Source organism: Linepithema humile, chromosome 2 (assembly GCF_040581485.1).
Source record: "Linepithema humile isolate Giens D197 chromosome 2, Lhum_UNIL_v1.0, whole genome shotgun sequence".
Taxonomy (NCBI): domain Eukaryota; kingdom Metazoa; phylum Arthropoda; class Insecta; order Hymenoptera; family Formicidae; genus Linepithema; species Linepithema humile.
The window spans coordinates 7,087,076-7,108,255 of NC_090129.1; the positions used below are offsets into that span (position 1 = coordinate 7,087,076).

General features: G+C 37.4%; 1 protein-coding gene and 1 long non-coding RNA gene across 3 annotated transcripts in view; one reads left to right on the forward strand and one right to left on the reverse strand.

The window, feature by feature from the left end:
- Positions 1-21,180, reverse strand: part of LOC105678704 (uncharacterized) — a 281,517-nt gene that overhangs the window by 22,331 nt on the left and 238,006 nt on the right. For both annotated transcript variants that reach the window (XM_012378233.2, XM_067349520.1), the window contains exon 5: positions 5,946-6,083. In XM_012378233.2, the coding sequence (XP_012233656.2) occupies positions 5,946-6,083 (138 nt within the window). The remainder of the gene's footprint in view (positions 1-5,945; positions 6,084-21,180) is intronic.
- On the forward strand, positions 8,823-12,834 carry LOC136997967 (uncharacterized). Its single transcript, XR_010888518.1, has 2 exons — positions 8,823-10,226; positions 11,030-12,834. It is a non-coding gene; the product is annotated as an uncharacterized lncRNA (long non-coding RNA).

Genomic DNA, 21,180 nt, shown 5'->3' on the forward strand with positions numbered 1-21,180 from the left:
AAAAGAAAGGGAAGAAATATAGCTCTTAAGGCCACGCGGGACAAAAATGTAAAAGCCTAACGAACAAAGTGCGGGAATATTCTGCACGCGAGATTAATCAGACGAAAAAACGGAAAAAAACGCGCATTCGCTGTGAGGGGCGCCTTTGTACTTTGAATAAAGCTTTTAACATCCGCGATATAACTTCGTTCGCTTTACGTGGCTTATTAATGAAATGATGAAATGCAAAAAAATGCTGTATGGAAAACGCTATGTTGAACATACGCAAGCGAAGTAACTGTCAAATGCAAATTGTACATACATATGTGATCTTTATAAAAGAAGTCACTGCTCTGAAAATTGGACAGTAATTTCTCACATTCAATATCAATTTAAATTTCCACAATTTAGAAATTTACTTAGATAATCAATTAATATTGTATTTTAATAATGTAATTTTGAAGAGCAGGTAGTATTTTGCAGTGTTATAAGTAGACAGATAGAGCTACGTTCTAGCTGTCATGTAGGTTAAAGATAAATGTAGTTAATTAAACTTTTTTTATGAAACTCTCTCATAGTAAACAGTACTGATACAAAAAGAGACATATCGTTAATCGAGTTTACAAAACTTGTCAATTTTTAATAGCTTAAAGTGTAAATTCAGAAAAATGTGTAAAACTTCGAAACACATTTTACGCAAAATTAAATCAAATTAAAGACATTTAACCACAATTAACATAAACTATCAAATTGTTATTTATTTTTCAAAAATTAAATTCTTTAAAAACAATTGATTTTGCATTGAAAGGAGAAAGTCGTTAAAAATTGTTTTATGACGAGGTATAATAAATACCGTACACAACGTACATGTCAGATGAATGTATTACAAACTTTATCAGTATCTTCGGGCTATCAGATGATAAAACAATGAGGGTGATGAAACGAGAACGAGTTTGTACACGGCTTATTCCTATGATTTATGATTCAAGCATGTTTGCAGTGCAAGCGTCGTCTTCCCGCGCCAGCAACATAACATTTTTCAAGATTTGGATGTCTTAGGATTATGCGAGCGTTACGAAGCGTATTTAGCATAGTATTACATCGCTGAAATGTTATCCCTCGTAGTGACTGCATGTGCATGGCGCGCGTAAACCGTCTCACGGAATAATCCGATAGTCTCAAGACAAAGAATCCAAAATAGTTGCAAGCTCCATCGATCGAAGAGAAAACACTGTCTCGCTCTCTAGAAATTGCATGTTGTGCCGAAAAATGGTCTCTTATCATAATAATCAATCTCCAATGCAAAACAGAAAATAATGTTTCGTGTTATCAGACATGACTTTAAGTATCTTGTCGACAGAAATATTGAACGAATGCAGTGTCTTGAAATCGTACAATGTTTGCGCGATTTTTGCCATAAAAGAATTTTTTACAAAGTCGTATATACCGCGAGCGTGCGTTACGTTGCGAAATTTTCCCGTTAATTCTCTCTCTTTTAAATGTTTGACGTTTGGTGCTTTTCGCCGTTCATTCCCGTCTTGATTGGAAACGTCCGATTTTCCTCATCCGTATGCTCATCACTTTTATCAAATGTTACAGCGTTACGATATTCCGTAATTCGCACGCACGCATCCCATGCTCGAAGGATTTAATATAGCGGCCACTTGTGAATGCGAGTATGAAACGTTTCGCTAACATTTTTTGTGATATACGCGAAGAAAAATGCATAATGCTGGGCAGATAGGAAATAACGGAGGTGGAAGAGGAAAAGGGTTGTGAATTCAAAGCCCCCGCGAGCGCTCCTTTGTTATACCACGTTGGGCTTTCCTTTCTCTCCTGTCCTTTTTATCCGCCGCATTCTCTTTTCTCCCTTCGACAAATGCCCTTCCACCCGTCTGTACTCCTCCGCATTAGTTGACTGCGGTTTTTATGTATCCTGGCTTAATAAAATGTTCGGCGCTCTTCTCACCATTACAGTGAGCCTACATGAAACTCCTTTTTTTCCTATCACTTTTGTACTTCAAGGACATGGAATATATCGAATACCTACAGCTTTTTATACACGTTCCGAGACATGAAAGTTCGTGTTTTTAATCTTAGCGTGTCAAATTAATTTATCAATAATACATTATGATATAATGATCTTGTAATTAAAAATATATTTATAAAACAAGTTTATGAATAGAATATTTTTGAACTTTACATTTTATTTACGTAACGTTATGGAAGATAAAAATATTGTTTGAGAAATTTATTAAGAGAAAAAGATCTAAAGAAAATAAAAATTACATCTAATTATAAGAATCAAAAGAATTCTGATTAGTTCGAACATTAAGTTTGTTCTATCACTTTGCATGTTCTATTTCGCATTGTTAATTACATTTTTACGCAGTACTGAGCATCTATTAAGTTGCAGAACTCTTAGTTAAAAAATGTCTCGCGCAAACAGCATAAGAAGTATTTCTCCTCACAACTCCGTTCCTTTATTACACGACATTAACGCTCGTCGCAGATGGCTCGGGAGAAATTAAAGAAATTTGCATAATCACAATAGTGCTGCGCGTATTGTTACTAGCAACTTCGGCTAGACATTTCGCTAATCTACCTTTTAATTAAGCAAATATGCGAGCGTCGGTGTTAGCGGATGTACAGCATACATCTTCATAAAATTTCTCGTTACTTCGCTGTTCGCAAATATAACGAATAACCATAATCTTTCTTCCTTTCCTCTGTATCTTTTTTTCCGCGTGAAAGTAAGGATTAAAAAATAACCGGGATGAGCAAAAGGAACAAAGTGTGCGAGACGCAAAAAGCCACGTCGGATATTTACGAATAATTGTTGCGCTTAAAGACGTTTTGCGTCTAATACTCGCGTCTGCGTGAGAGAAGTTTCGGGATTAGTGCAACTTCGGGTAGACAGAAAATAGATTGGCGGCATAATGGCAACGGAATTGGTTTCTTTACCGCAGAGAATTGCTACAGGACACGCAGGATAGACTTTTACGCTCGCGATTCGTCTGTGTCATTGCTAAGTGCGCTCACGAAATCGGTCGATCGAAAAAAAGCGCAAAAAAATTACGATTTAAAAGGCGATTAACTTTAGAATCATAAGATCGTTCATGTTTTTTAAATAGTAGTAAATATCAGGCATGTCCTCCTTGGTAATTTGTCAATGTGTATTTAATTTCACGTTCAATGAGTTATTACAATATTTTTACTAATGTTAGTAAATTTTTGAAGAGAGCGACGCGGAACAGTTTCGAGGCGGACGTGAAGTGAATCAGAGCGTGTTTCGGGAAGGCAAGCGCGAAAGTCGAAGAATTGTGCGCGTATTATCCGCCTTTTTCTTTCCTCGTGAAAAAATTCGGATCGCAATTACGGAATTAGTTCTTCTTCCTAGGGATTCATGATGCCGGCGGCGGTGGTTGAAACAAAACAACCGGATGCTGTGCTACTTCCAAATGTCGGCGCCTAATTTTCCGCTTTCTCAATTGTGGTGAACTACTCGTGCGATGAGAAAACAACACGAATCGACTTAACGTACAATTTTTCCGAGAGGCAAAAGTGTAAATAGGTAACGCTTTCAATCTAATAGAATATAAGAAGCACGGAGGCTGTTTATCAAATTTGAGTTTTTCTTATTTAACCAAAATCTATTAGATAAATTAATTAATTTTATGGCTTTCAGTAAAATATATGTTTAATGGCGAAAGATAGATAAATGTCAATTTAATATAATACTTTTTTTTTATTATTTTGATGAACGAGAATTAAAATGTACATATTTTAAATATCTATTATTATAGCTTTAATTTTTCCCGTCTTCTTAGATATGCGTAGAATGTTATTCCTTATATATATGTATATGTACACAAAGCACCTCGCGTTTGTTTGTGCATTTGAAACAGAGCATAAAGAAAAATGCATTGCGATTTCTGGAAGCTATATATATTACATATCGACATGAGAATATGCGAGATATAAATATTCTAGATCCCAGTATTCCGCGTTTCCAATTTTACTTCTGTCATATAAGCGCGCAGAGATGAATACGCAAATACGTAAAGATGGTCATGAGAGGCGAGACGCTTCGATATATTGGAACAGCCAGGAAACAGGACAACGAGTCATAGCGAGCATGATAAAACGTGCCCGACTTCATCTGGCCTGTCGTACTACTGAAACTCGTGTCCCGTCACTTTTCGATTATAAACTGCTAGACGAGTGCAGCAAACGACGTAAGCATCGGCGATTTTGCTGGCGCATGTAAATCGATAGACACCAAAAAAATTGCAAAAAATCCGACCGAGATGGAAAAAAGGAAGAGCAAGGAGAGAATAGAGGAAAGCGATGAAAAAATTGTTGACGCTTATCGTAGCGCCGACATTTTGGAACGAACAATCATGGTAGGCGTGAGCTTTTGCGGAAGCTCGATTAAAAATCTGGCCATAAAATCGGATGAATAATATCGACATAGCAATCTATTTTGGCAAAGACAGCTTTGTTATTGACATACATATATGTTACGCGTGTGTGTAAAAAAATTATACTCTTTCAAAAATATTAGTTGCAACTCAAATATTATATTCTGTAAACTGTTTCAAATATTAATGACTGAGTATAAAAATTATTTGAAGATGTTGATATAAAACGCATACTAAGATATAAATGTGAAAAAACAGAGATTGAGATTTTGTTTTCGGAAAAAGACGAATAGAATGATGACGGTGATGTGATGATGTATTGATGGCATCACATATACGTATCGTTTGATCGCGTGGTTCGATCTGCGGATGACCAGTCGATTCCATCTCTATTCGCACCCCTTTTGTCCGATGTTCATAGACTCAACCCTCATCCACCCTTTATCGCCCATCCCTCTTTGGAGCTCGGCGAAGCGGGTGGAGAGACGCAGATAACGGTTTTAATTCCGTGCGAACGGATCGACGTGCGAAAAAACGGCAGGGAGGATCGTCGGGGAGGCGGATTGATGAACTGCCGGGAACAATAGTTAACTTCGGAAGTAATCGCTTAATTCCTGAACTCCATCTAGCTTCCACCGCCTGGTTAGATTCCGTATTGCATGCTTTCCGGGATCTTGCTGTTTCCCCTTTCCTTTTCTCTTTTCACTTATTTCATTATACACGCACGTATGTAGAATTCTTGAATTCTCTTATGCACGGATTTCCTTTTTTCCTATTGTAAAAAAATTGTCTGCGTAGAAACTTACACTACTATTTAATTTCATCACGATGTCACTTTCACTATTGAAGTAAGTTTCAGAATTTTAAAATAGTTGAGTTTAAAAAAAATTCAAGATCCATTATTTTGATAGCAAAAATGTGTGCAGCTTTAAAGCTGCTTGCGCTTTAAAGCTTTGAATGTTGAACTTCCGCGGATGACTTAGGTCGAGCATAATCACACTGATTTCCCATGACATGTCGGCGTAACTTTTTTTCCCCTTTTCTCTTTATTCACCTCACTGGACCCGGCGTGGTACGCGGCAATAAAAGGTGCGTTCGCCAACTGAAGTAGAGCGAAGTAAACAATAGCATCCAGCGCAGCGAATAGCCGTTTTGCTGGTCGGTTCTTTTGCCATGATAAAACTTTTGTCGCGGTGGCATACTTGCGAAGAACTTTTCCGAAAGCGTCGGAGTTATCGACAAAGGAAGGCAACGATTTGTTCTACTTCCATTTCATTGTCGGGCTGTGCCGTTTTGTCTGACGAAACTCATTAACTTGCCGCGAACAATTAAAAATATTGAATTAAGTTTTAAAAACATGGAGCACTTCATTGTATCTATCATAATTGTAAGCCCTACATTGGTCGTGTGAGAGAAAGCTCTAATAGTCAAATCATCGATTACGCACGGTTCATAAAAATAAAGGGATGAAGTGTATATATGCTAAATCTTATTACTTGTCGATAGCGGATAAAAAATTTAATAAAATTACAGTATACTTACGAGCTCTGTATCTATGCTAGCGCTGTCCCGAATGTTTTCATGATCGGCACCGGCACCATTGACCATTCCAGCGCCTGAACCAGTACCACTCGCGCTTGCCTTCCCACCAGCACCACCGGCTGGTGTTTGTGGCAAACTCTGAAAAATAAAGACATTTATTTTGAAATACGTATATTTACGCGCTCTCAAATGAAATAAATCATCATTCGCCTAAGATAGAAATTGCAACGTACGCTTTCAATATTATTTATTACGTAGTTATTTTACACGCTCACAACAGTCGGACGACAGCGATCATATATTCGTTTGAAAACGATCGTATTGCCGCGACGAACGATCTGCCGAATTTACGTCGCCGTTGGGAATTCGATAACGCGACGATGTCCGATTTGTTTTCCGCCGAAATCCGCGCTGAAATCTCGCCTCAATTTCGCCTCAGCGAGATCGTTCCTTTTATTCGCAACGTCTCAAAGCTTTCTTCGAAAGTTCTCTTCCTCGCAGCGTTCTATAGCGCGCGGAGCTGCGTCTCGTCGCCGCGAGCGCCGGCTTTTACGAGGGGGATTAGGTGGTGTAAAGGATGGTCGTAAAGGGAAATTTCGTACGCCGAACGTATTTGCCCCGATCGTTCTGGTCGGGACGAGAAAAATAGCCGTCGAGACAAAGCAATTTGTATGCACCGGGGAAATGTGCGCGCGACAACATTATGTACTGCGCTCTATTCTACATTAATGAAACAAGAATTTCATTCCGCGGCGGCAGTGGCTTTCTCAACGAAAGGACTACGATGCGGTCTTTAAATCAATTTCGCCAACGTGATAGTACTCTTCGAGTTCGTGGCATCGGGATTGATCGCCTGCCATCCATGTCCTGGATAAGGGCGAAACTTTTCGCGTAACATCCAGTCGACGTGCGTTCTCAGTGACAGGCGGTAATTTTTGAATAATCTACCCTAGGCGTGTCTCTCGCATCAGGCAAAATATGAGCTATTGTTTCCTAAGTAAGATTGATTCGATTTTTTTAAACCATGCCAATTCATACGAAAATTCGTCGACACGTTAAGATGCGAAAGTCTCATATTTCAAACTTTCAACCAGATATTGTTTCTAATCAAAGAGGTTGATTTTTGTGCTAATAATTTATAATGTATCGCACACATTACACTTTATATTTCAAAGAACTAAACAAGCATATGCTAACAAGGAAGAGTAGAATTCACTTCTCGTTGAAGAAATGCTTGCATTAAAAATGTTTTTGAGATCCAGCTGACTAACCGATAAAGCAATATTAGATATACGATTCTCCTAATGTCACTGCACTTTGTACACCGAAGTGGCACGGATAAGATCGTGAGTGAAACAGGAAATAAGAACATTCTTCGTCAGAACTTTGAAGGTGAGATAGGAAGAGAGATTCGAGTTAAGGTTAGCTAGTGTCTCCGCCCTTCAACTCTATCATTTCCTGTCATGTTTCCTATATTGGTAATAGTGTAAAGTACTCTTCTCGAAGTAATAGCAGCCCGAAGACGACCCTTTAAGCGACGTTCAGCACTTTACGACCGCTCTTTATATAAGAACACCTTACTCTCCAAGGCGTGCGCATGCCACCTCACCTTTCGATTCGCTCTCGCGAGCGGCTCGGTGGAAAAAAATAGAGCGGAAGTGTACACCCGGGCGGAAATTCTCCCGAGAGGCAGTCGCCACGACCGCAACATTTTTATTTTCATAGTCGATAGAACGGTGATTAAAGGGAAAGTAATTTTCGTCTCCTGATCGATCTTGCGGACGCGACCTACGGGCGCGTTCTCGTTAGATTCTGTAATAAGTTTCGGATTGTCAGCACAATTTTAATCAAACTCGTTTGCAGCTATGTCGCTGGGTAAGAAGTTAAATGATTTCGCTGTGTGCGATACTTAGTATAGATTGCATTTTTTGTTCTCTAGTTTAGTTTAGTAAAATATTGTCGATTTTACTACTGTCTTCGTAACTGCGATATTTTCATGGCTGATATTCGATAGGATTTCCGATTAATCTTGCAAATCTGATGCACAGGCATTCTTTCCGCAATAAATCCTAGATCATTAGTTCCGTGATCTTGTCGTTAAATTGAATTGGTTAAAAGAATAAACAGTTTCTGCAGATAATTACAATATTATTTCTCTCAATTTTGTTCGTTGCAATTACGTTCTCATGTTCTTTTTTTTTTTATTTTTCATCTTGCTTGCTTTTCATCGGTACATAATTTTCAAATTTCCTAGAGGAACTTTCGAGTACGAAGTAAGGCTATAATGAAGCCAGCTTGTATGCGACATCTTATATCGGTGTGAACCATTTCATCCGTGCCGGCTTTATCGATGAGCAAAGAGCAGAGGGGAAAAAAAGATAGCGCTTCACTGTCGCGCCTGAGAATTCTTCTGAAACTGAATTTCCTCCCAAAGACCGTAAAGTGCACCATAAAAGAGCAACTAATGCGGTTCCGCGAATTCATGCGCACTTGAAAGTGCAAAGGAGACTTCTGCGAAGTAAAACATAGCTCGAATAGAAGATTGACAAAGGACATCTAAAGAGAAGAGTCGGAATTATCATTGATAACAGCACATTTATTTGATGATAGTAAAAAGTGATGAGAGAAAAGCGGATAAAAGGTTGTGTCATGCGTCATTAATCATGATTCATGATTCATGAATAATAGAAAATTACAGGGATACTTCATCATCATTCATAATCGTTCAGAGATAGCATTATCATTCTGTCTCGACTATATTTCTACCATTATTCGTTCCTGTCCATGCAAGAGCACATATAAATAATTCAATATAGAATCGATTGCGTTTTTTTCCAAGTCAAATGTCGGTATAAATTCATATTAAAAAAATTACTGAACTGCCTGGTCCTATCTTTCTTTATAAATTTGTATAAATTTTCTAACAATCGCGATAAATTAAATCTAAACGAGTTAAAATTCATAAAAATTTTGTTTTAAATGATAATAATTTATATTTATTTATAACTAACGCAGAGATTTATAATTAAAAATAAATTTGGAATTGCTGTTGAATCAAAAAAACTTATTTACAATATGTTTGTTAAAAAATTTGTTGCTAGTAAATAATTCCATAAATTTTATATACAATATATTTAAAAATTGTTCTTTTTGCCAGAATTGTGCTACAAAATTCCATATATATCATCTCAAACGTCGAGGTCTGATCATTCACTGACTTGAACTACTATGCGCGGATATCGCGTCTTGAGACACCTGCTTCCTGAGATATTTTTATCCGGTCGTAAATTTTCCCGATCGAAAAACGAAAGTCCAAATATAGGAAATGCAGGGGAAGAAGTCAAGCTTCCGGATTGAAGATCGAACGCCCGTCGCGGTTTAGACGAAGTGCCAATACATGTAATCCGCCACCTGTATCGTGACGTAGATATATATAGCAGTACATACATGTATAATTTCTCAAGAAGGTGCAGTCGAACAGATCTCTAGCAATGAATCATGAATGAAAGTACAGGATGCACCACTTCGTATAGCATAAAAATTAAAGTCCACTTAAAGTCAAAATGCAATAATAACAAGACAAATGAAATTTTTTGAAATGTTTGAATAATAGCTGAACATGTACGGTACATTTCCACTTTATGGATCTATAAATATTATATAAAGCGTTATGTGTTGGAGAGAATTTCGAAGATTGAAAATGTTGCGAATTTTATATCCTCACATTTTCTAACGAAATTTTCTAGCAAGATAAAAGCGTAATATATTTTCGAAGAGCATGCGCAAGAGTTTTCGCGGTGAGGTGACGTGTACATGGAAATGCTTAATTTATCGTACGTCATAAATCTCGTTTTTATTGTTTTAGACGGTTCAATATTTGGCGCGAACGAGAAGGCGGCGCAAGTGCCGTAAATTTCGTTTACGTCGTGAGTTGCGGAACATGTACAAGAGACGCGTCGCATTTTATTCCGAGCATAAGCGCTCGGCTTTATTTTGATCGTAAGAGTTTTATTCAGTGAGGAGCCAGGCGAGTGTAGGAACGCGCGAAAAGGAGCGTGCGGGTGTGTGACTTTAGAAAATGCAACGTTATTGATTATTTAATACACTGGGGTGTTTAAGCTAGGAAAACGATATTTTGTATGCTTTGTTAAGACTGGTTCTCGTAAACCTGGTTCAAAAGGCTTTGCCATGACGGAAAGTGAAGAAGGTGGGCGTGCGCGTACTCGCGAGAGAGCACCGAGGGCATCGACAAAGGACGCGAAGGTGCCAGCTACAGTAAAGGCAAGTAAAATGTGAGGGAGTGTGGGAGGTGCTGAGAGTAAGGGCGATATTACAGAGTCGGAATGCTTCGCTGTTATTACTCGAGAAACTCAGGAATTTCTCTATTATTTAAGAAAGTCCAATACGTGTTCTGACAAAAGGTAAAATATTTCGTCTATGACGCGGAATAGTCGAATAAGTATTGCACATTATAATGGAGCAATGATATTCGTGGAAAAAGAAGGAATGCAAAAGGATTGAGAATAGATTTTGTTTCAACTGGCTATATTGGATAAGTCGAAATTATTAATTTGACATTAATATTTGAAGGATAAGCGGATTTTTTTTACTAGAAATTTGCTTTTATAAAAGTTGTAGAAATAAATTAATATCGGCTACATTCATAGCCACCGAGCGCATTTGGTTAGATAATAAGCATTTTTCGCGCATCAAACTTGGTTAATGCAATGTAATTTTAAGAACGGAAAAAAAAGAGATGTCATCTGCATTCTTTTATTATTGAAAGTAACGTCTTGCGGAGCTTGCGTCATATAAATACGTAATGTCGTCGACTTGAAAACTAGAATAAGGCACTTCAGCTAATAGTTTCATAACAGCAATTAAAAAATTATGGCTCTAAAAAACTATGCGATGATATAAACATCATATTGCATGTACATATTAAATTTGTTTTTGCAAATTAGCCAGCAAACTGTATGCACATAAATCTGATTTTGAAATACATTATTTACAGTGCTATGAATACATAATAGTTTTCCACTGATATAGAACCTATGATAAAAGCTGTTTATTCGGGTTTCCAGGACTGTCGATATTGTTCGCATTGTGGAATATCGGCGACTTCGTCTACATAAACCAACGGGAGAATATGCGAGAAAAACCTACTAGATAAAAAGAACCCGACAAAGTGAAAAGCGGGACAAGAGCCGGCGAATAGGAGGATTAGGCGGCCATGCGTATGAGACATTTTCGTCCCCGAGCACTCGTGAGAGCACGATCTGGAAGCTTTCGGAACGACTATAACGATTTTCACAGTAAACATTTGCCCATAGCTTACGCTTGCTCCTGTGGCTCAAGTTAAATTGCCTTCAAAATTGCATCTCCGCAGGCAACGCGTTGCGAGAGAACTCGAGCGAAGAGTACCGCCGCGGATCACTCGCATAAATTTCAACCCTAAGCCCCGGCCGAACTCGCGCAATAGCAATCGCACATGTAATTAAGCGATAATAATGATAAGTAATATTTCAATGGAGTATCATGACTGGGTATCGAAGCAGTCGAATTTTCACGCAGCTTGCTTCCCCGCTGAATGTTTATTTTGTAAACATGCGAGCTGTTTTCAGTTCTTCTTTAAGAAAAACTTTGAAAACTTTGCAAAAATGTTGGGAAACAAATGATCAAAATATTTATCGCTGCTACTTTTTAACATTGTTACTTTACGTAGATTTATTTGAAAAGAATTGTCCAAAAAGAAAATATAACATTCTACAATGAAAAGGTTAAAAAAATGTTGACTACCAGCGCAAACTTTTTCTTGCGGCAGCATTGTTGCCAAAAACGTAATCACTTATTCAGCGTCACAGTAGCTTAGCGAATAACAAGATGTACTCTATTTGCGGTAGCAAGATTGGAATTTCAGCCAGCGCGTTTGTGTTTTTCTGAGTTGTATATATACCTATGTGTATTATATTTCACTGAAATGAAATGAATGATGAAACGGAAATCTGTGCCAAAATTATTCGAGAAATTGAGCAATTTCAAAATTTAAGCAATTATTTTTGTCATAAGCAAAACAAATACAATGGCTTTCGAAAATATTTTTGCGTAATTCGGAAATTGAGATTACTATAATTTCGATGCATTTCATTTTTCGATACAAAATGCGGAAAATGCGAACGTGCGAAAAATTTAAAACACAACATTGCGCGCATTATACGCTAAAAATGAATAAAATGCATATTTTAACATTCTAGATCATTTCTCTCTTTAAAATATCAGATTTTAATGCAACAAAGAAAATGTAAATTCTAAAATTTATTCCTAATTTAATTTTAATCATTTATTTTTGCTTGAGAAATCCAAGTGTTCATGTATTAAGAATTTATCAAAAAATGAGAGCTTTTGATTTGCTGTTTATGATCATTCTAAGCATATTTTGCCGCAATAATTTCCATTCCAATCATCCATTTCGTCGACGGCTAATGATCACGAAGGAGGCAGCAAATTTGGCGGCAATGGCGTTCACCGCGTGTTAGGCACAACCAGTGTGCATCGACAGAATGCACTGGTGCGTAAATCGCGAGCACAGGACGGACATATGTGAGAGAAAGAGAAAGGACGAGGCCGAGCATAATGGCTTTCCAATGTACCGTGCGAGTGCGGGGCGAAACACTACCGTGAAATATTTATCGCTAAGCAGTCGAGATAATGCACGCGCAAACTGGAATTTACTTCGTGAAACACCAATGAGAACAGCGTTGCTAGCCCTTTTACTCCGCTCTCAAGATCGTTTTACGTTAATCCTCCCAACGTTCCAACGAGTATCGTATTACTCGCGTTTCGTGCAGAAATATTTTTCCACATATCGTTTATTATGAATTTAATTGGTTTTTTATTACAAATTAATTTCTATTTTGCCGCTGCGCATTGTATTAATTTTATATATTTTATTGTGCAAACGACATGTCGAATAACGTATATTACGAATAACATTAAAAACTGTTTCATTAATGTCGAAAACTTTTATTTAACAGTTTGTGGAAATCTATGTGAAATTAAACAGCTTTTGTGAAATCATTGAACATCTAGAAATTATTCATTATGCACTTTTTTTTACGCCTTCTATCATTGTGACAGATCGTAGAACAGGATTCACGTAGCTATTACCGCATTCATTTGTTTTGTCTGAAGTTCCCGCTACCTCGGTTTGGTAATGTAACGTTTAGTTCTTTAGTATTTATTACCTCGCATCTTCCTCTCATTTTACCATTCTCGACTCTCGACGGTAAAGATGGTGCACATTAATCTGCTTAACGTCCCTGGTACAAGAGATTCATACTTCTTTTAGTTTAGCAAGCTGAATTTAAGGATAAAGTATCCCAATTCGCGGTAAATGAATGAACAATGTTGAATGCGTATTATGCAAAACGTTCCATGAGCCATTTTACTCCGTGTGGCGAAGAGTTTGTCACTTTCAGTAAATCACAATTAGGAGTGTCTTTCTTATAAAAATTTCAAAGTGTTATTTGCAAACGTTATTTACGTTAATTTACAATCATAATTGTAACCATTATACTGACAGATCTTTATATGTTGTATCTTATCTATACAATATTATGTTGCTCCAAGTCGTAATTTATTCGACATTTTTATTTAATAGGAAAGAAACAATATAACACAAATGTTATCGATTCAGATTTATATGCTCTTTATGATACTTATTTATATATGCGTATATATTTCTTTTTATATGTAAGATATAATACAAGAGGCACTCGAGATGTTGCGATAATTTATTCCAACTTTTTGTCTCCTTTTGTGTTCTCAAACTCGATGAATATTCATAGGAAAGTGAGGGACCGGTGTCGTTCGTATATCCGTGTACCCGTCCATCTATCCACGTCTTCATTAGCCTCCCTATGTCCTCTTTCCTTCCATTAACGTGATTCTTTCTGGTGTACTACTCGGCTGCGAAAATAATCAGCCAATGAAAACATATTTTCAAAATAAACAAGTCTCGTATTTTCATTGCACTTAAGTGAATTATTTTTATAATATCCACTAGAGTCGAGATTGTATGAAACAAAAGAATTTTTCAGAAAAACTTATGAGAAATTTCCTTTGATCTCCGAAAGATGTTCGTGAAATGAGAAATAGTTCGTCATAAACGATGAGCTTGAAGAAAGGCTGAACTTCTTATGAAGCAACGTAAGATGAAAGAGATTGTTGCAGAACTTATGTATCTCTAGAAACGTGACCTTTGTTATTACGATCTCATGTACTCTACAGAATTAGTTCCATCTGTCAAAATGTGTTTGGTGTCATCTCTGGCGTTGAATTTAATTTTCCAAACGCGGATGTTCCGCTCGATGAAATTAGTTCAAACAACTTGAATCGCGATAGAACGAAAACTAAAATTTATGTCAGAAAAGTTGAGAATACAATCTCGCGGAAAAATGCGTGCGGAATTTGTAAAAGTTGTATGATTTATAGATCAATTAGAAGCTTGCATAAGGAATGATTCATCGCGTTGCCGAAACTCCGCAGCTCGCTTTACCGGGATCATGAAATTTTACATTACGAACGTTCGCGGCGATCGTAGTTTGAAAAACAGACAATTACAGTAAAACCGCCGAGTCACGGTGTGAGAAGAATTCTTTCACGGGCGCGGATTAAAGTAAGAACGACGACGGGAATAAGAGTAAGAAACGGCGACGCCCCTTAAGTGAGCGCGATGGAGCTCGGTGGTATATTATTCCAACGGACACGTGAAATGAAAAATGAGACCTTATAAACGTGAGTCTTGAGAGGAGATGGAGCCGGAAAGCTTCACGTCGTGTTACTAAAGACGAGGAAGTCGGCGGCTGAGACCGAGTGCGACGAGGTACAACGCCGCGCCATCCGTTTCATTAATAATTACAGCTTGTGTACCCGCGAAAATTACTCCCTTTATCCACCCTCGCGGCGAGTACCCGCTCTTACACGTTCTGCCAACTCCTCTCTGCTTTCTTCCTCGATTCATCTCCCCTCCTGCCCCCGCCGCGACGTATCTCGTCTTCATTCGGTATTGTGTGTTTGTGGAACTTTACCGGCGCTTTATGCACCACTGCTGCGTGAAGCGAAATAATTTATAATAATACATGTGGCACCGAAAATCTTCCGCTAAACAGAATTAATATTGCCAGTTGAACATTTTATTAAAAAATGCGGCAATAAAGCTAACATTTCAAGATAAAAGGGAACAGAGATAAAAACATTTTAATTGCGACGTCTTAAAGCCGTTGAAAAACGACAAAACAACAATTTCATAAAATAAATTATTGCAAAAAATGTTCCGAAGAAGCATTCATAAATATGCTATCAAGTCATGCAAAACATTAACAGTATAACATTGCTGTTATTTCACCTTTATACCATTTTTATTGCTTTTGAAGTTGCACCGCTTTTAATGAAAAACTTGAAGATACATTGCGGCCGTATTAATGGATCTCGCTGTTATACGTTTCTCCGGTGTTGTACGTTTATCGCATTGCGAATTCAGGACAGGGCCGAGAGACGTTCGTCTTGTCGTCCGCTCGCTGGAGACAGATACGAAGCTGCTCCAGTCGAGTAATATCCGTCGTTTGCGAAGAAAGGCACCTCCGTCGTGCTGTAAGCCGCGATATGCGAAATCGCGCAGCAGCAGGTGTGAATTAAGGAGCTAAAGTTCAAGGCGGACGTCTGCGCAGCTTCCTGGATCAGGCGTGCAGATTTCCCTTCTCGCGGGTTTAATTAATTTATTCTAGACCGTGCATAATCCACGTACCATTTTTATTCTCCCCCTCCCCATCTCTCTTTCTGATTAGAGTCATATAAACTTTACATAGTATAAAAACTAATTTGATATTTTAAGATTTTTTAAGAACAAAATTAAGCGTTTAGAACGAAAAAAAGTAGTATTTGCTTATAAAAGAAAATTGAAACGTTTAAATGCTTATTTTATATTTGATAAAATAAATTCATTTATATAAATGCTATAAAAAGAGTACAAATTTGTTAAAATATTGCACTTCTCATAAAATCTGTCCAAGAAATCGGGGATATACATGACTACTTTGGTGAGTCATGGCTCTTGCAAAGTACGAACGAGTTTGTGGATTCGCCGACTTTGATGTATATGGATATTTGAGCATGTATATGCTATCGTGAAACACATATATATATATACACGTGCACGTTTCCGGCGGTTATGGTGAAAAGGTCGTCGAGTCGCGACCGAGAAGTGACTCTTGCTATCTTAATGGGGTTTCGCAGCGTTAAAAGCTCTTCGCCGCTGTACACGTACCCTTTCTTCCTTTCACGGACTGGCGCAGCGAGTGATTTCCGGCGGATCGGGTATTCGTCGCGTCGCGGAAATCAATCGGGAACGTCGAGACGTTAATTCGATTCTGTGGGTTTACGACGCAGCCAGTTAGAATGGAACGAGATGGGCCGTCATTTCCTTCGCTGCTCGTTATTAATAAAAAATAAAATCGCTACCGATCAAACTGAAACTCCATCTGGCTAAATTGGATGCTGTCATTCTAATCCTCTGTAATCCAAATTTTTTTAAGCTCTTTTTACAGTGGGCAAAATCAGTATTTTTGGACAATGGAAATAATGAAAAATGCGAGTAGAAGGATATAAATCTTCCTTAAAAATGCAAATGTATTTTTAGCTGAACAATATATTTTAAATCATAATATGCAATTTGAATTTATATTCTATCGAATTTGTAATACGACTTGATATATAAAATTTATCATATATTTTTTATAAAAATTCATAAAATGAGGCAAAGTTTAAAAACTGCATGTATATGCATATTCCTGTTTAAAAATAAATAATATAATTATATATAATTTTCCTCATTATAACATTTTCTATAAATTTATTGTATACAAATATTTTAATATTTATATTATAATATTAATAATATGAAAAAATTGCCAATATATGTGTAAATATTAATCTGTTAATTTATATTACTGCTATATAAATAAAGCAATCATTAATTGATTTCCAGAGTTAGAAATGCTTTAAACATTAATCTGGTCTGATTTTCCATAAAGTTTTATCGAGATAATAAATTTAACTTTACACAATTTTGATATGTAGCATAAAAAATATATAATATTCTACGTATATTCGAAGATTTTTTAATCAGATAATAAAATAATCAATCGTTTTACAATATATTCGGATACTAAAAATAATTAAAATAGTTAGTGCATATGTATATGAATGTATTCCACTGAAACTGAATCTTTGAAAAGTTCCATTTCGAGACCATTGTAGAAGTGTAGACGAGGAGATAGAAATAGAGAAGAGACCGATTGAATGGCGGGATTTAAATCGCAAGCTGGCAATACGTCTTCGAAAACGTGTGGATTTAAGCGTTTCCTGCAATTCTCCGGTATTTCCGCTGTTACATTTTCGTTGATGCCTTATCGAAAATATGCTATGGATATAAATTGGAATGTACAATGAGAACCATGTCGTCATTGTTATATTTCGTGTTGCATTAATTCCATTCTTTCATCCCTAAAATTCAAATCACGCTATAACACATCAATAATAATGTTTTAGTTACGGTTGATAACAGAATACGGTTATTAACACTTCATTACGGTTATTTTACATTTCGTATTAATTACATAGATTTCCCTGATTCAATAAATTGTTTCCAAATTGTACGAGAAATTATTTATCTATCGTATTGAGTTTGTAATAAATTATCGACCATAACTATAACGAGCAATACTACAATTATTTGTTGAGAGAAATTTCAAAATGGCTGTAATATTTATATATCGTCGCTTCGTTTATGGCGTATTTGCCAAAGAGAATATAGAAATTTTCATGTACATTGATAAAAATTTTCAGGCAAATTTCGCGTGGTTCGAGGTTGATTGTGCAACAAGGAACAAATGGCTGCGGCGCTGTATTGTTCGAAAATCATCGTCAGCGTCGAACATAACCGTAAACACATTCGGATGTTGTCCACTATGAGTATGGCGTGATGTCAGCCGCGAAAGTTTCGCTGGCGCGATTGTGTGGACGCTGAAACTACGTGGAGAGTAGCGATATAGGTGCGGACATAGAAAATTCGCACACAAATAAATTACATATGGTTTCGCCAGTGAAACGCGTTCCGTCCTGAAAGCCAAGCAGCGACTAGGGGGGGAAAAACAGCGAAAGGGTTTTCGTTCGACATCCAAGTTTCGCAAATGATCAGTTTCAACTTTGTGATAAATAGCAATAGTTACAAACTGCGATCTAGTTTACATATATTTCTTTCACTCTTGAAGGAATTTCGCAATTTGATTATAGCGGAAATTTAGATCGATAGCCACACTTATCACTTTTAGACCGCAATTTTCATATTTTTGATAATTAAATAGAAAATACAAATTTTTATCGATCAATTTTAGATTAGAGACATTAAAAATCATTAAAAAAAGTGATTTATAGGGATCGATATGAAGATATTCGAAATTAGTCTTGCTTAGACAACAATTTCTATCAAAGAAACAATGTCCCAAATTGAAAAGGAATTCTCCGTTCGTTAAAGATTTGCATTCTGTGTGACCAGAGTGCACTTTTCTTTTATAAGCTTCTTAAATTGGCACTCGTACCAAGATGGAAGCGAACAAAGGCAGCCGCGAGTGGTTTCGGCGGGATGAACGTTCTAAAGGTCGAAGTTCATTTCGGGGCTAAGCCGTCGGGGTGTCCCATCCAACCAATGCGACGGCTCAGTCGAAATGGGAGATTTGAGAAAGCCAAATGAGGCACAACAGGAAAAGACAGAATGAGAAAGAGAGAAAGAGAGAGAGAGAAAATGGTGATGGAAGCTGTAGGATCCAGTAAATGTATGCGTGCATGAATATATTTTGCAGTCTGTACAAGTGATTAAATTAATGACATTTACATCGTATTTAGCGCTTAATGCAGTCTCCTGCTTTCTGGCTAGAGATAACATTTTTCTCATACGCAGTGTATCATTTAAAATACGAAAACATAACAAGAAACATTGCTTTTCATAATAGATACTTTCATAATAGAGTAGATGTAGTAATGCTCTTGATATGTAACGTCACAAGAGCTCGTGGCAGAAGTAGATAAAATGCATAATTCATGAGGTATATATACTTTGCATACAATTTCATACTTAAAGTAAACTTCCAATTACTGAGTTGATTCAGCCGAGAACTCGTCTCGCGAAAGAATATAATTCCAAAAATCTCCCAATTCATTTACGAATATTATCGTTAACTTTTGATTTCGGCGAAATATGTCTATTTATCTCTCAAATATTCAAACGAATTTTAGATTTATATTCGTTTAACAGGTTTTAAGTAAGAATCTCTTTTATGTCAAACAGTCTCACTCTTTTTTTTTCACTGCACGAATATATTTCGGCGCATCAACAAGTAATAAAGCGTGAGTGCTTAGTGACTGATGAACTGAGAAACACGATGACAGATGTACAAACACGCGCCGACGGATATTTCATCGACACGGGTAAGCTGAGATGCGTACGTGAATGTGTATCTTGCATGACACATCGAATGTGTGGTGTACAGCCAATTGGTTCGCATCGTGACTATCAAGTGTGCCCCATCCGCTCCATGGTCGATTCGATTCACGTGGGAACGTAGATATGTGTGTGCGTGCGTGCGTGCGTGCGTGCGTGCGTGTGTGTGTGTGTGTGTGTGTGTGTGTGTGTGTGTGTGTGTGTGTGTGTGTGTGTGTGTGTGTGTGTGTGTGTGGAAATACGTCTGTGAAAGTGCGTTTTGGCGCGAGTATTCTGGAGCAAGATTGTCATGTTTGTGGGAGAGAACGTGCAGAGCGGCGCGAGTAATAGGAGCCGGAGACAAGGCAGAGACCCTCGTTGCCGCAGAGTCGGAGGTAAGGTAAATCGCTACAAGACGGATCATAAATATCTCGGAATGGCGTTATGTACGTGCGACCCCTTCGTTAGGATGAGGAGCGCACTATGGCACGCTCATAGATCTCGCATCCTTCCTGTACGATGCGAGCCAATGGCGTAGACAGCTGCTGCAGCCACATGCTGCGATGTTACCAGTAATAGGGAGTCTTGTGAAGTCGACTGTTCCGAACTGATCGAACACTGTACGCCCTTAGGCGAGTATAACGCTAAAATGTGTACTTTGTATGATACAATCTCAACGTTTGCCTTAATCAAGCTTGTCAAGTAATCTATTTTTTTTTCCAAGCAATAGAACGAAATTGAAAAGATTCCAATCGATGCTGCTTTCAGCAAAAATTATAAAATTAATTTTGTTAGATAACTTTTATAATTTTTAATTCGCGGAGTTGACAGTATCGTAAAATTCGTAGAGCATCAGGAAGCTGAAGAAATATTATAATTATTGTCATTATTTCATTAATAATTTATTTCACGTGCCATCTTTTATTTTCAATCAAAATTGTCGATTCATTAAGTCAGCATGTTAACATCCGGCGATATTGTGATAAAGATAGATTTTTATATAAAATAATGAGAAAAGAAATAGGATTTTCGATTTCTAAAGGATGTAATTGAATATAATTTGATAATATAATTAAAATAATGTATTCGAGCGTATAAACTGGAATAACCAATTGTGCCGATAGGTCGTCACTTTTCAGCAAGTGGTGTAAGTAAACAACAAGCGCAACATCTGCGCGATGCACCAAGCAATGTCTCCAAGAATCGGTATTTGGGCCAAGGACGGCCTATAGCGCACTCGACACAGTTGCATACCATGCGCGCAAGGTGCAATTAATGGTGCAATTTAGCCGGGGTCGAGAGGCGCTTTCGTCGTTCATCAGAGCGATACGGCCGAGACCGAAGTGAAGGGAAGGGGGTGACGAGTAAGTCGGAGGAGGCTAAGGGGCGAAGAAGGCTGATATTATGCCGAAAAAGGTAAGAGGAAAATGTTAGGAGAACAAGATAATTTTGCCGAGGCAAAAACGAGACTGACGTCACGTAAGCTCGTCGTAATCGAGATGATGCCTCTTTCGAGAACACATCAACCCTTCCGTGCTATTCTCTCATATAGCTTCCCCAAGATTGCATTCTCATCGTTTGCCAATTGATTTTTCCGAGAACTCGAGATCTTGCTTCTTTAAAAAGAATATGAATTGAATATCACTGGAGTTTACAAATACACGATGTTTGCTCAAGTCTGATTTAAATAAGATAACACAT